This window comes from Ipomoea triloba, chromosome 9 (assembly GCF_003576645.1).
Source record: "Ipomoea triloba cultivar NCNSP0323 chromosome 9, ASM357664v1".
NCBI lineage: Eukaryota > Viridiplantae > Streptophyta > Magnoliopsida > Solanales > Convolvulaceae > Ipomoea > Ipomoea triloba.
Window position 1 is genome coordinate 27,390,395 of NC_044924.1, and position 16,927 is coordinate 27,407,321.

Consider the following 16,927-nt stretch of genomic DNA (forward strand, 5'->3'; position numbering starts at 1 on the left):
AGGAATCGCCAAAACGACCGTTTCACATGTTCGCTCGGCCAAAACCAAGGCATATCATCCATAATCGTGGACCTCCTAGGGAAACTTCCGGAAATCCGCCAGAAACCATTGCAGAAACTTGTGCTACATTGTATATATTTTTTTAATTCTATTTTTAATGAATAAAATTATTTTAACGTTATTATATTTTTTTATATTTTAAATAAAATAATTATAATGTTTAATTATACAATTCTACCCATTTTCCAGAAAATGAACCAAACACACAAAGACAGTTTTTCATAATACATCCAAACACGGGAAATGAAACTATTTTCCAGAAAATGACTCATTTTCCAAAAAATATTTTCCAGAAGTCATTTTACTGCTTTCCAAACGAACCCTTAATGAAAGTATTGCTTTTTGGCTAAAAAAAAAAAAAACAACTAAGAGCCATTAAATTTTAAAATTTTACAGTCTTAGGTAGGTTACCATTTCTGATTCTTCATCTTCTCCTTCATCATCTTCTATCATCTTAGACATTAAATCTTTTTCCTGGTCATCATTCAACTTCTGACAGTAGGTAGAAACCAATAGCTCATCCCTTGAGAGTTTCATGACAGTGAATGCTGAATTAGGTCATCTAAATTGACTTGTTTTAACTAATATCTTGAATATCATTGTCATACCAATTAGTGACTCCAACTCCACTAGAATTTGATTCTCCTATAAAAACACATATTTTTATGTTATTTCAATTTCAATGTGTAATTGTATACAATTAAGAAATAGTTTACCTTTTTATACTTTTCATGCAACAATTTTGCTAGGATTCCTACTAATTCAGCAACTTCTCTATCCCATAATAGGAAGGGAGCATCACCTGTCTTATCAATCACTCTAACAATTATCTTATACCTCACTGTGCCTTGTGCATATTGTTTTTCACATTTCTTACAAATCATATATTTTTCATCGTTTTTCAACTTTTTGTTACAACCTGCTGTTATGCAAAAGATGTAATACCAACGGCCAGAACCTTCGATGCCGAGAATCTCAGCTGCAACATAGAAATCACCATCCTACCACACATTTTCAAGTAAGTGTTTAAATAGCTGGTAAATAAAATAAAAACAGTCATTAAAATGGGAACTAAGTATAGAAACAAGTTATTTACCTCTTTTTGAAGTAACAGATTAGAAATAGTAGAAACCACAACAGCACCACTCCTGAAATCAGATAATCCAGTAGACTGGGACAGCACTGTGACAGTACTCATACTGCGAACAGGACTGTGAATAGCAGATAATAACCTACATTTAGTAAAAATCAAGGACTTAGTAAGCTTTTCAATGGTTTAAAAATTTTTAAAAGTGTAGTTATTAGTTCATTACTTTGATTTGGATTCAATGAACTCATCAAAAGATGAATTGAAATGCAGCTTTGTTGCATCATATGAACTTGTAATTCTGACTTCACCTAAATCACAGGATATGATGTGTTAGTAGTGAAATGTAATAATTCAAACATATAAACCAAAAGAGATGTAATACTTACCATTGACAACTTTAGCACGACATAGTTGAAGAACCACAATGAGTGGTTCTTTCAAATATGCATTATAGAAAGGAAGCATGACAACAACATGCTCATTCCAAACAGTGCACTTTAGGGTTTTTTCCCTGCATTAAATTGCATTAGAAATTAGGTAATCAGTAAGAAAATGTAAAAAAGGTTTAGGCTTCACACTTACTCATTGTCAGCAATTAGGAAGTCTATTACCCTGGATGGTTTGCCACCAATTATCTTGTCAACAGGAGCATAAATCACAACTACTCACCAAGCAAATCTTTATCATTGACTAAAGTAGGATCTTTCAAGGATTCATAACTCTCTAAGTAAAACATAAACATAGGAAAATCTTTAGATTTAATCTCTTTAATCTCAGTTTTGTAGTTGAACTTGATCATAAAGGGATGTTGAGTAGTTTTATACATAAAATAGCTGGTCACCACCAAAAAATTCTTTATAGAATACAACTTGCCCTCTTGGATTAGATTCTTGTACTTTAACACATCATCCTATATGATATTAGCATAGATGTATGATCCCTGTTAGTCCAAAGAAACAGAAATCAGAAAATATCAATGAAAAAAAATGGTAAGAAACATAATTAGAAGTCAGAGGTAAAAGATTGTACCCTCTTGGTCTTGGAACAGACATTCCTTACTCTTATTGATTGTACCTCCTCTAACTTTAGTTACTTGATAAGTTGTTACACATCTAACTCAGATTGATCTGTTTTTGTGCAGTGGACGAATATTTTTAATAGATACATACTGAGAAGGCGTTTTCTACTGCCAAGGAGTATATATTTTTAATAGTTGTTTTAGAGGTGTAGAGTTGAAGAAGGTGGTTTCGAAGGAGGAAGATGAACAGCGGTTTATTTTTGTTCATTTCCTCCATGATGCAGACGATCAATTTTTTTTTTAAGATACAACGCCGGTTACACATAACCGACGTCGTAACTATTTTATTTTATTTTTTTAAAATAGATACGACGTCGAATATGTATAATAACCGACGTCGAAGCCTTACTTTTTATTTTTTAAATGCCATACGACGTCAGTTTTCGGAAACCAACGTCGTATCATTAATTTACTACGTCATCCACAACTACGTCGCAAAATAACTGACGTAGTGTATGTATGGATCAATTTTGCATCAGCTATAACCAACGCTACATATTAATCACAATAGCGCAGCCAACACTTCTGCGAAAAAAACAATCCATAACTAAGAACAAAGTAACTTTTGCATCAGTTATAACCAACGCTACATATTATCAAAACTAAAGTAGAATTTGGCATTTTCAAATAAAAATTAAAGGGAAACAAATATGCACTTAGTGTCTATTATGATTGACACAAAGGGCCTTCATTAATTGACACTAGAGTAAGTAGGAAAATATTTTGCATGGAGGAACGAATCAAATCAAACAACAGTTAATAAACTCGATGCTAAATCCTTTTACAACCAAAAATTGAGGTAATAGTAACCCATCAGTCATTTCCATGAAAGAACTGTTTCTTTGCACACATAATTGAAACCTGGTTGTTGTATTAACAATTGTTCACCCATGAAATTAAGGATGTGTTTGGAAACTGGAAAATGATTTCTGGGGTAGGGAAAATAACTGTCGTCAAATTTTGGCAGAATTCATTTTCCAGACCAAGGCTACATTGACAAGGACTAGTTTCCACACCGTAGGAAACCTTTTTTTAAAAAATAATAAATAATATTATTTTTAATATTATTATAAATATTTTTATATTTTAAATAAAATAATTAAAATGTTTAATTGTACAATTACACTCATTGTCGAGATAATGAACCAAACACGTCAAGACGGTTTTCCGGAATGCAACCAAACACCTTGAAAAGGAAAATGTTTACCAGGAAAAGACTTATTTTCAATTTTTCAAAAGTCATTTTCCTGATTTCCAAACACAGCAAAACAAAACTTATCTAGAAATAAGTACAATGACAAGTACGCTCAAGCCAAAATAAACCATCAATTGCAACACCTAATTGAACTGTAGACTTTCATCCCCCAATAATGAAATGTAACCGATTATCGAAAATTGTGAAGAGGCAGAAAACACAAGCAAACAAGAGCTACAATCAAAAGGAAAGTATTAAAAAAATTTAAAAACAAAATGCACCTGAAAATTTTTTTTCCTATGCCACACATCCCCACCGATTGATATTCTGATAGCCACGTCAACGGTGTCAAAGTATGAACCACCAAATGAAATTCGATCTTCTTGGGCAGAGTATATATTAGCACTGTCCATTGATTGAGTGTGGCGTTGCGATTTGGATTGTGTTTCATATTAAAAGCGCAACATCTACCATCTACCATTGTCGACCATTCTGAGAGATGAAGAATACGGCGCTGAAGCAGAAGGCCGGGAGAAGGAAAACTAGGAAAACAAGACAAAAGAATTGCATCTCCATAAACCAGAAATTATCATATTTATAGAGAAAAGAGAGAAAAGTAAAAGGGAAGAAATTAAACTTTATATTTTTTAAACTGTTGATTTCATTAATAGCCGATATTTATCTTATTTATTTTGCCCACTAAAGTAATGCGCATAGAGAAGAGAAAGAAACTGTATATATTTCTAAACTGTTGATTTCATTAATAATAAGTAATAACTGATATTTATTTTACCAAAAAAAAATAACTGATATTTTACCAAATTATACTCTGGAGGCGATGGTCCACAATGGACCATGGTCATGGCTGATACTGCAGTTGTGTTGAACTGATATTGTAGTTGTGTTGAAAGGGAACTGCAGTTGCGCGTAACATGGGCCGTTTCATCCGTTCAACACACTGCAGTATCAGTTCAACACAACTGCAGTTTCAGACGGATGAAACGGCATCTGTTCCGCGCAACTTCAGTTTCCTTTCAACACAACTGCAGTATCAGCCATGGTGCAGGTCCACGGTATAACGACTGCTAAAGTAACGCCCATAGAAAAATAAATCTCACTAGCACTTTGCTTAGTGCGAACGTAGATTAGTCTGAGTATGACAAATTTTACTATGGATCATGGTCCATAAAGTTGTATGGATCATGGTAAAAAACGGTGTCATTTCTTTTAATGAAAAAAAAAAGACGGCACCCGTTCCGCGTAATTAGTTCTGTTTGTATAACATATTTAGTTTGATTTTATATACATTGTAATTTAATGTGAAAATTGTAATTTATTCCCCTCCATAATATGACAACTATCAATGTCACCCCTGAATTATTAGTGGTGTAATGTTGTCTCTCATCTTTCAAAACGATACACATATTGCCCTCCCAAGTGTAAATATTGTCCCTCAATTATCAAAACAGTATATATATTGCCCCTCCGTACTGTAAGGGATGGGCAATATATGTACGATTTTGAAAATTATTGAGGACTACATTTACACCACTAATAATTCAGGGGTGACATTGATAATAATTAACATATTATGGAGGGGCATATATTACAATTTTTCCTAATTTAATTTTAGCATAACTAAAGTCTCAATTTATTTTAACTACAGTTTCATTCGACATTATATATACAATAGTTGAGACATGTTATTGAATTTCATTTTATAAACACTGTAGTCTTATTACAACACCACTAAATCATAATACTAATTCTACTACGGTTTCATTTGACAATATACATTCAAATATGTGAAACTGTTATTCAGTTTTATTTTATATACATTGTAGTTTCATTACAACACAACTAAAATATGATTTTGATATAACAACAGTTTCATTTGACAATATACACTCAATATGTGAGACATGTTACTTAGTTTCTTTTTATACATATTGGAGTGTCATTTCAGCACAACTAAAGTATCATTTCAATTCAACTACAATTCTATTTGACAATATACACTCAATATTTGAGACATGTTATTCAGTTTCATTTTACATATACTGCAGTTTCATTTCAATACAACTAAAGTATCATTTCAATTCAATTACAGTTTCATTCGATAATATAAACACAATATACGAGACAATTTATTCAGTTTAATTTTAGATACACTGTAGTTCAATTTTGTTATGAACACACAAAAAAAATACGGGATTTGTTAAAACTTAACGGTTGCGGTTCCTTTACTAAAAGAAACGACCCCATTTTTGGACCATGGTCCACGGTATAACAACCGGTCTGAGTATAGTATAGGTTTAAAGGTGCCTCTTATCGTTATGATATGCTCATGGAAACTCGTGGTTTGACAAAAAAAAAAAAAAAGTAAAGCCCATAGAGAAGAGAGAGAGAACCAACATGGTTGGCGTGGTGGTTCAACATCTTGTCCATTAAACATGAGGTTGCAACCATTTACCATTTGGATGGCCACTTGACGGGAAATCTAACGGTGGACTAAAAGTGACAAGCGCTAAATAACATCGGTCGCAATTTGGCAAAAATTAATAAGGTGGACTAAAATTGGTATGCCCCAATAATAGTATGACCAAAAAAAGAATTCACTCTTTTAGTTTTTTGTTTGAATTGGAATATAATTGAAATACAATATTATCCTTATTTAGAGGGATTCTATCAATGGTTGAAAACAAAACTAAAAATAAAAATAAAAAATTAAACGTAGGAATCATGTTGTATATTTTTTTAGTATGCATACAACATATCTTAAATGTTGCAAACACACAAAATGGTGTGTGCATTTTACTGAGTGTCGCCAATGTTGTGGAATAATGTTGAGAACTGTGTGTATCTGTCCATGAGTGTGTGCAATACTGCAATATAAACCATATTAGTGTGTAATAATGCGGCCAAAGGTTGTGAAGCCATACGACCCTATTTACACTGTGTGCTTACTATCATGCATTTTGGTATAACAGTGTGTGCAATGTTTTTATTTTTACATAGTAAAACCTTCGTAATTATATACAATTTTTAGTATGCATATCACTTACCATTAGTGTGTGCAAAATTCGCAAACAAGTGTGTTGAATTATCGGGGAGGTGAATGCAACGTTGTAGAACACAGTGTGTGTGTGTCGCTCAAAGCACAATGCACACACCTGTTCGCAAATTTGCACACACTAGTGGGAGGTGATATGTCACTATTGCATATGCATTAAATTATTATTGCAAGTTCATTAAATTATGTGTCATTTCAAATATCTCAACAACATATTTCTAGCGATATATATTTTCTATATTATTTTTATTTATCCAAAAAGAAATTTAAAAAATGTTTTAATGATGATTGGTCGGTGTCTTTTTGATAAGGGGAAATTACCATTTTGGTCTCTAAATTGTTTCCCAACTGTCAATGTAGTCCCTAGTTTTCAATTATATTTCAACTAATTTGATCCTCGAATTGTTTAAAATTTCGTCAATTAAACATTCAAGGATCAAATTGATGAAATTTAAAAAATGGGAAAATCACCATTTTAGTCCTCGAAAGGGTTTAATTGACGAAATTTTAAATAATTCGAGGATTAAATTAATTGAAATTGAAAACTAAGAACTACATTAACAGTTGAAAACAATTGTGGGACCAAAATTGTAATTTTCCCTTTTGATAAACCAATAGTATTGTTCTAATAAACATACACTCATATTTGATATTTCTAAATGAGTTAATTTATTTTTTTTGGTGATAGACTTATATGTGTCGTTTCACTTCTTCTTTTTTTTTTTTTCATAACATTCCCCATTGATTCTAGCATGGTTGTGGCATGACAATTTTTTGTCATCCGTCAACAAATATGTTTAAATGATATTAAGCATGATGGCATTTTGGTATATTCAACATACCATATTATTAGCTCATATTTAATTGATTCTAATGAATTAATTTCATTTTTGGTCATAGATTTATAGGTGTCGTTCCACTTTTAGTCCTTCTTTCATAAACCACTCAAAATTCCTAAATTTATAGGTGTTGTTCTACTTTTAGTCATTTTTTCATAAACCACTCAAAATTTCTAAATTTATAGGTGTCGGTCCACTTTTAGTCATTCTTTCATAAACCACTCAAAATTCCTAAATTTATTGGTGCTCCTTAGCTCATCTCTCTTCTTTATCCCTCTGCAATAACGAACTTCAATCTTTGATCACTCTTCATTGAGTAATAGCAGCCTGCATTAATGCTTGTGCACCATAATTTGCGCCTTTGCAACACGCAGGACAATAGCGAGCCAACAGTTCGCGCAAACCGTCACCTCTGCCTCAAGCTTTCAGTCACTAACTCCGTTAGTCTTCGTGAGTTGTCACTCATGAAGCAACAACTCCTCAACGACAAGTACGAATGATCAAATCATTAACCCTAAATTTCTAATTTCATAAATCCCTAAATATTTTATGAATGAAATTTTCTTGTTATATTTGTCAAAATTAATTTGTAACTCGTTGCATTTCAATTTTTTTTTCTTCATTTGTGTTTTGGTATTTGAAATCATGGTTAAAAATTAATTCTTGAAGCATTATTTTCACTTCGCAACATTATTTTCCACTTATAGGATGCGTATTTTAAAATTTTTCAACTCTAAAAGCATTTTTTCCACTTCAAGAACATAAGGTAAGTTTTTGTATTTTATATGTCTAAGTACATTATTAATTTTTTTTTTCATATTATTTATGAACTGATTTTGCACTTATTTATAGAATGTCATCTCTAAAGAATTTTACTAGCAGGGAAGCAAAAGAAATCGTCATATAATGCTATAGCCTATACGCAACCAAAGTTTTGTACTCACTAACATGGTTTTACTTGATTAATTTGTGTGGTTCGTCCAATTCACGAGTATCCAGAAAATACAATGGGTTGTAAAGCCATTTCAGTGAGTGAAACTTTGTGTGCAAATATTTTTTTTGAAAAATTATAATTTATGTCCCTTATAAATATGTCAATTATAATTATGTAAGTTATGTCACATCTGAATTATTAGTGGTATAATATTGTCCATCAATTCTCAAAACGTGACATATATTGTCCCTCCGTTAAATTATTAATGGTGTAAATGTGGTTACCCGCCGTTTTTCATGTTCGAAGACCACGTTTTTTTCTTCCATTGTTCTTTCTTCGTTTGTTCTCTTTCCGCCGACAACAATGTTTCTCCTTCTTTCAATTAGGGGAGGGACAATATATGTCACGTTTTGAAAATTGAGGGACAACATTTACACCACTAATAATTTAAAGATGACATTGATAATTGACATATTTGTGAGGGGCATAAATATAATTAACTACAATTTTCCTATTTTTCTTTATAAGTTTCAACTTTATATTTTTCACGGATGCTAATAATCTAACATGGTGTTTATAATCTCTGTAGTCTGTAGACACAACTTTTCTTGGTTGGATGTTACATTATAAATAAAGACTGCAGCAGTAAATTTTAAGTAAACATAACATAATCGAGGGACTAATTTCAAGATTAATTATTAACTCTATCGAAACATAAAATGCTCTGTGGTGTATGTTTAATTTGGAGTGGAAACTGGAAACTAGGAAGTCGAATCTGGCAAATTATGATATGGACCCGTATCCATGTTCATAAATTTAGAACTTTATGTTTACAATTTTAGAACTGTATATTCATAATTTTAGATTTCAATATACAAAATTACATTACTCAATATTCACAATTTTTGAACTTCATATTCACAATTTTGTTATATAAATTCAAAAATGAGTTAATGCTATATGCGGTCCTCCGAGTATAGTGGTTTAGCCATGTTTACTCTAAACTTTCAAATTACCACCTATGGTCCTTCGACTTTCAAATTGTTATGATCTGTGGTTTATGTTTACCACTCATGGTCCTTCAATTTTCAAAATTTAACCATCTATGGTCTTCTTGTAAGGACTATATAGGTGGTTAAAATTTGATAGTTGAAGGATCATGTGTGGTTAAAATTTGATAGTTGAAGGACCATGTGTGGTTAAAATTTGATAGTTGAAGAACCTTAGGTGGTTAACTTGGATCACCGATGGTAACAATTTAAAAGTTGAAGGACCACATGTGGTAATTTGGAAGTTTAGGACTAAACGTGGCTAAACCATTATACTCGGAGGACCTTAGATGGTATTAACTCATTCAAAAATTGTGTTATACTATTGAATATGGAGTTATGAAATTGTGAATATAAAATTCTATAATTGTGAATATAGAGTTCTGTAATTGTGAACATGAACCCGAATCCACATTGCAAAGTGGACGCGAGTCCATGGCATAACAACCGGTCGAATTTAGCCAAGGCCAAACTTGCAATTGCAAGTTATAGATATTCTTGCAAGTTAAGTTGCAAACTTGCAACTCTCTCTAGCTAGCTTTATTTCGCTTCATATTTGATAAAGATCCTGATTTAATTTGCAGTACTTGAGAGGCGCTGTACTAGGTAGCTTAGCTTAGCTTAACAACAACAATGGTGAGACAAAAAATCAAGATCAAGAAGATCGACAGCTTGTCGGCCTTGTCGGCGAGGCAAGTGACCTTTGCCAAAAGATGCGCTTTCAGAGTTTCAGCTCCATTTCTGCAATAAATATAGTAATATGAACTTCAAATGATGCGCTTGCACTCAGAGAGAAAAGCCCAAAGAACCCCTCAGTCAAAGCATAGAGCAAAGGGTAAAGAAGACTACCAAAGCATGAAAAGACGAAAACATCTTTGTCTTAGACAGTCATTTAACGAAAATTCTAACGGTGGACTAAAAGTGGCAAATGCTAAATAAGACTAGTCGCAATATGGTAAAAATTAATAAAGTGGACTAAAATTGACAAAATGTCCCAATAACAGTATGACCAAAAAAGAAAATGACTCTGATTTTTATAGAGTAATGTAGTATGAGTCTCTTATTAAGCAGTCAACATATTATGTACTCTTCACATACAATTCATGTTCGCCCAACATTTAGAACACTTTTCTAAGATGTACAACATGTTAGTCTAAACTTTCAGAATAAATTACAATATCATCAAGATTAATGACCACAAACTAGTCAAGGAACTCATACAATAAATACATCATTTATCATATTACAAAAAGTAGTAGTGGATTCGTCAATCCAAACAGCATAACCAGGAACTCAAAAGAACCATACCTCGTGACCATGGTGGTCTTCTGCTCATCACATGGGTATACTTTGACTTGTTAGTAACTCAGCCGCAAATCCAACTTGTATGGGGACATCATGTACATGGCCTTAGCAGGGGGGCCTCGCACCTAACTCAAGTTCAATCTTGTGGTCTGATGCCTGTCTAGGAGAAAGTTTCTTAGGCAGGAGGCATAAGATCTCCAAGTTTGGTAAAATGGTATTCTCTAAATGAGTTAATTCATTTTTTTAGTCCTACTTTTATTAGGAGTTATCCACTTTTAGTTCACCATACAAATTTTTGCCTATTTTTTTTCTGATCATACCACTTTTAGTCTTCCATCATACTTATCGTTTGTTTGACCGTCTAGACCAAAGACATTTCTATCTTTTCATGTTATCTTCTTCTTTGTACTAAAAGTGAACAACCCCTGATAAGAACAAATGGCAAGCAATGCATTTATTATGGGTAAAGTCACAAACCACAACAAGACTAAATGATCTAATTTAAGGGTCGAGTTCAATGTAGAACTTTAAGCTTGAAGGGGTGTATTACAACTCTTTATTCTTGGCACACTAGAATTCATTCTCCTTCTCCCCATATTATTAGGAATGTTACCATTTATCATTCTTATCTTAATTGAACTTTTTTTTTTTGAATACTATTGACCCTGTTACATGTAGTATCTGTTCGTATACTTTCTCAACCTACTGAAGCCCAACAAAGTCAACATTGGCCCCACTGAGGCTCGAACCCATGACCTCCCACTAGAGAGAATCACTGAAGTCTTAATTGAACTTTTTGTATCCATATAAATACATATTTTTATCATGTACCTTATATCATCATGAATTAATCAATAATAAGATTATTTTCAAAACTATTGTTTTCATAATATGCACTTTTTTGAATTTACCTCAAAATACTAACCTCCTTGTGTGACACTACTTTTAAAAAGTAAAGAGGAAATTCATTATATTAAGACTATATCTAAAAACTTAATAAGTCTCAATCAAGGTTATATCCTTGATTTATGTTCCTCCTTTTGTATGCTAATAAATGTATACATTTTACTTTAAATGTTGTACACTTCAATGTTGTTAGACAAAATTATCCCTACTACATTCTTATTATACAAAACTACCCTTACACCGTTATAACACCGTTACTTTTAACTACATCATTATTACCATACACCTATATCTATCATATCTTTTTCCTATTCTTTAATTATCATTTTATTAAAATCATTATATAATTAATTTAATGGTTGATTATATTTTAATTAAATTTCTATGTATGGTAAATCATATATGTGTGTGTATAAAATACATATATTATTTGTGTATATATAATTCGAAATATAAATTTTAATTATTTGTATTTATTAATGTTTTAATATTGGGCATGAATTTTCGCGCATCGCGCGTACAAAATACTAGTATATATATATATATATAAACCAAACTACCGTTGTAAAAATAATACACATCCTGATTCTTTATGGCATGCTCAAGCACCAAATAATCAATTTCAATAATAACTATAGAAAACCCCGTCTGCTTCAATCTTCAAAAAAAAAAAAAAAAAAACCCCGTCTGCTTCAACTAGAAAAGCACCTCCTTACACACCAAAGTTTCAGCCAAACCCAGGCCAAACCCAGGTCCAAAGCACAGCTCAACAAACTATTTTTGGCAATCATAGAAAACTCCTTGATCATTAATGATAATAATCTTAAAGCCAACCTTATTCTACTCCAAAAGCAAATCATCGTCAATATTACACTTCACTACTAATTGATTTTTCTTTTGTATGCAGGTACATAATATGTCAACCACGTACAGACATATAATTTGAAAATTATTTTAAATTAAGGTTTATAATACAAAGTTTATAGTATAATTTGCCGTTATCTACACCCTTAAAATAGTCTCTTACTTTTAACAATGGCTCATAGTATCATATAAATAATTGCAATTACAATTCGCTATTATTTCCTATGCATCCCTATAATTTCAACTTATTTTCAAAATACAAAAAATGGTTAAATAGGCCTCTAAACTTTATTATATAAAAAATCAATTATGTCCTTAAACGTTTAAAAGTTGCAATTAAACTCATAAACATGTTATTTTGGAGCATTGAAGCCTAGAAACCGGTTGGTCAATCCGTAAACTATACCATAGACCAGGGTTCACAGTGCATTGTGGAACCTGGTGCATATGTATGTATTTTATGTTGTGAGTTTTTGTATCTTATGTTATAAAATTTTGTATCTTAAAAGTATAAATTCAATACCTAAAACAAATTAGTAGTTGTGTTTTACGTTATGAATTTTTGTGTCTTATGATGTGAAATTTTGTGCCTATGAACATAAATTTTGCACCTGCAATCATAGGCCACCAATCGATTTCTGGCCTCCAATGCTCCAAAATAACATGTTTATGGGTTTAATTGCAACTTTTGAATATTTAAGAACCTAAATAATTTTTTTTTAGTAAAGTTGAAGTGTCTATTTGACCCATTTTCCATTCAAAATATAACAACAACAACAACATTAACTTCATTAAAAGAAACAAGAAAAAAAGAAAAAGAAATCGGACGGTATTGCAATTTGCAAGCTTGCAACATAGCTGGTTTTTTTAAAAGAAAAATTATCATCCATGGCATAACCATGTTGGATTGAAAGCCACGCTTCTTTTTTTTTTTTTGTAGGAATGACATAATTAATATAAAGTACTTCATTAATCACACTAACTTTTGAGGTCCTAATTGATATCAACAAGATTAGTCTCGATATGAATTCTAGTTATTTGAATTCCTTGAGCGCACATTAAAACTATGATTTGACTGGTGAACTAATTGCGTGACTCGCAATTTACCTTCGCAGTGGTTCTAGGGGTGGGTTTTTATAGGGGTATAGGCTTAGGATTAGTTCGACAAAGTTGGGATCACCTAAGTTAATAAAAATATATATATGGTTAGATTAATATATATATATATATATATATATATATATATATATATATATAGGGTCATGATCAAGTGTGGTCGGCCCTTAACGTGCGGTCAGTGCGGCCACACCACTATGTATACAAATATACACCACTTAATGTTAGAAAATGCACCACACAAATATGTATCATTAGGTATGCATCACCAAAAAACACACCACTAGGTATGCAAATATATACCACCCAGTGTTAGCAAATGCACCACTAGGGTCTAGGGGCAGGGGAGTTATGGTGCATTATTTTGGATGTGGTGTTTTTTTGGTGTTTTTGTGTATTTTCGTTGTGATGCATTTTCTAACATTGACTGCTGTATTTTCTAACATTGAGTGGTGTGAACTGCACCGACCGCACGGGAAGGTGCGGTCACATTTGAACAAATTTATATATATATATATATATATATATATATATATAGTAGATAAACAATTAAATCTAAATTTACGAGAGGTAAATATCATTTTTAATATCTAAAATTGTTTGCACCTACTGAAAGAAGCATTTGATATCCGTCATTGTCTAAAAGGGAAAGAAGCATCCACTTTTGGGTCATTACATGTACTAGAGGGCTCGCCCTTTATAGAGCTTATACTCATTTACGCGTCAGGGTGACTCATTTAATTACTTTTTGTGGGCTGGTTTTCAAATCCCATTATAATGATATGCTTGCACTCAATGCCTATAACATGCGTCTTTCAATTCCCAATTCAAGTTTGCATCTCCATTAATGTGGTATACCATGGCCCCTATTTGTAATTTTGGGAATATATATTTTTGCCATATAATTTACATTAATTAATGGGAGGAAAATAAAACCCATTATTTTAAATATTTTTTTTTTTGAGAGGAAAAGAACTTTATTGATTATCAAAACTCAAATCAGCCAAAATAAATTACGGCAAAACATGATTCCAGTTCTTACAATCTGACCAAGAACCGACTACCCTAGCAAGTAAATTGGCGTTCCGATTCGCTAATCGTTTAACAAATAAGGACATTGGCTTGTTAACACTAGTTGCAACGTCTTTCACATCATCAACCACGAGATCAAGCAACAACTCCCCGTGCAACCTATTGGAAAACCTCTTGTGCATTCAACTCCACATCCACCTCACTAACATTCATCTCCTTTAGCCAGTTCAACGCCTCCTAAATTCCCATCACCTCCACTTCCTAAGCCGATCCCACACCATGCCAATGCACTGACTTAGCAACGACAAATTCCCCCTTTGAATCTCATACAATCCACCCAAATCCCGTACTGCCACTTCTGACATCGAACATAGCATCAACATTAAGCTTAAACCGCCTGGGCTCTAGCCTAGACCATGTCAAAGGGTATGAAATAAAATGAAAGCACATTGGTATAACTTAATGTAGTGGCTTTCTATTAATGGACAAATCATACCCGAGCTTGTCGTGGGTCAATCCAAAGTAGGAGTACGGGGCCGACCCAGGCCCACTTGAGGACGAGTCCACCCAGCTAGGCCGCCTCGGGCCCAAGCCGACTCCATGAGGTTGTCCGATCGACCTCACGAGCCGACCCGACCTTGAGTCCTAGTTTGACGCGGTCTTCTTGGCGTAAAACACGGTCCAAGGCCGTTAGAGGGCTCCCCCTCCAATCTCTCTGAGTGGTTAGACCTAAATTAGTATAAAAGCATGTAATCTTGTCTCATTAAAACATCTACTTTGTCCTAAACACACTTTGTCTTGTTATTGCATGAGTCTGTCCTTTGTAATAGCATTTTACATTGACTTAATACAAGAATCTCCATGATTATTTACCTTCGTCTTTTTATTACCATGTTCCTTGCATTTATCTTATCTTGTCAACCCCCTTAAATCTTATTGGGTTTATTAATTCGGTCTACCCATGTTAATTAAATTCATCACCTATATAGCCTTGAAGGTTCACGAAAGTGATATATTAGTTTAGAATTTCAAATTTTCATGTCTGCCATTATATATGAAACTTTTAAAATTGGTAATTTTTGTTGAAACTTTCAGCATAAGATGACATTATAAGTGGCTATTTTGTGGTACAAATATATGTTAGTTCACTTTCGATTTGGGTCGGGTCAAAGTGGATTCGCACTCTTCGTAGTAAGATGAAGAAATTGATATGTGTTGGAAAAAATAGCATAAATGGCATTTTAAGTGGCCATTTTGTGGTATAAATATATGTAGGGTCCACATTCGATTTAGGTCGGGTCAAAGTGGATTCGGATTCTTTGTAGTGAGACGAAGAGATCGATATATTATACGCTCAAAATGGATAATGGGTGAATGAGAAATTGGTTCTCAAAGTAGACCCATTGGGATGGAAAAACTGTGGGAAAAGCTTTAAGGAAAGCATTTGTCCCACATTGGTTTGGGAAGAAGATTTCACCCACTATATATACAAGAAGCTTTTTAAGGTTAATTGACTTGTATGGCATAGAGGCTCTCTCTTGCGCGCAAAGGGGGTGCAAATCAAATCCCAAAATAAGCCTGAAAAGGCTTGACTTGTGTACGTCGGCACGAATGTCGTCCGGTCATCCGGTCATGCTCGCCTCCTTGTCTTGGGAGGGGCTTGCTATCGTAACCTTTTCTCCCGGTGTATGTGAAAAATAGTGACGAACTCCTTTTTTTTCGGTCATAGGTTGGTCCAAAGAACGAGAGTCGGCTTCCTTAAGTCCGTTGTTCCTCACTAGCTCAGTGGTAGAGCGGTCGGCTGTTAACTGACCGTTCGAGACATCGCTGATGCGATCTCTCGAAGGAAGCTGGTCGCACGGAGCGATGTCTCGTGGACCTCTCGCAGGCTGATGTCTGGCGAACCTCCAGCTTCCAGGGGAACTCATGGTAATCTCCTGCAGGGACGTATCACTACCACTGTGACCGTTCATAAGAATGACCTTTGGCATTATGGAATTAATTTAATTAAATCCTGCCATTATTTCTTATTAATGGACTGTTAGTGAGAAGTAAATATGTTGTTAGTGGAGAGGAGGTTACAATGCCAAAATTAAATGCCATGTTGAATGCCATTAATCCCTTCCTCCACTATATATTTCCAGGTTGAGCAGGAGCATTTTGTGACACGAAAATACATAGTTTTTCACCTCGAAACTCTGCTCTTCCTTCGTTCTAGCCACCTATGTTCATCCCACGTTCTCGTTCGCCGGGTTCCAAGTTTGTGTGCTCAAACGCAGGAATCGTAGTACGTTTTATCTTGGGAAACCTAGGCCGCAACGCTCCAGCACCCCGAAAGGTAGTAAATAAGGTTTTAAGGACAGAGGCAACTCGACTCGTGCTTACA

The 16,927-nt window shown here is 33.5% G+C and overlaps 1 protein-coding gene across 1 annotated transcript; it reads right to left on the bottom strand.

Moving 5' to 3' along the window:
* Positions 1-450: 450 nt before the first annotated feature.
* LOC116029849 lies at positions 451-16,532 on the bottom strand. Its single transcript, XM_031271888.1, has 8 exons — positions 16,286-16,532; positions 1,733-1,811; positions 1,537-1,661; positions 1,374-1,458; positions 1,157-1,292; positions 777-1,061; positions 669-705; positions 451-608 (listed from the first exon to the last, which is right to left on the bottom strand). The coding sequence occupies exons 1-8, from the start codon at positions 16,530-16,532 to the stop codon at positions 451-453; spliced, it is 1,152 nt and encodes a 383-aa protein (XP_031127748.1).
* Positions 16,533-16,927: the final 395 nt, after the last annotated feature.

What these genes read in the sequence shown, in the direction of transcription:
- LOC116029849 (XM_031271888.1), bottom strand. Translation starts at nt 16,532, where the DNA reads ATGCCAAAGGTCATTCTTATGAACGGTCACAGTGGTAGTGATACGTCC. An exon ending in ACTTAAGGAAGCCGACTCTC is followed by an intron (nt 1,812 to 16,285) that starts GTTCTTTGGACC and finishes CTTGGTGAGTAG; the next exon opens with TTGTGATTTATGCTCCTGTT. An exon ending in TCGTGCTAAAGTTGTCAATG is followed by an intron (nt 1,459 to 1,536) that starts GTAAGTATTACA and finishes CCTGTGATTTAG; the next exon opens with GTGAAGTCAGAATTACAAGT.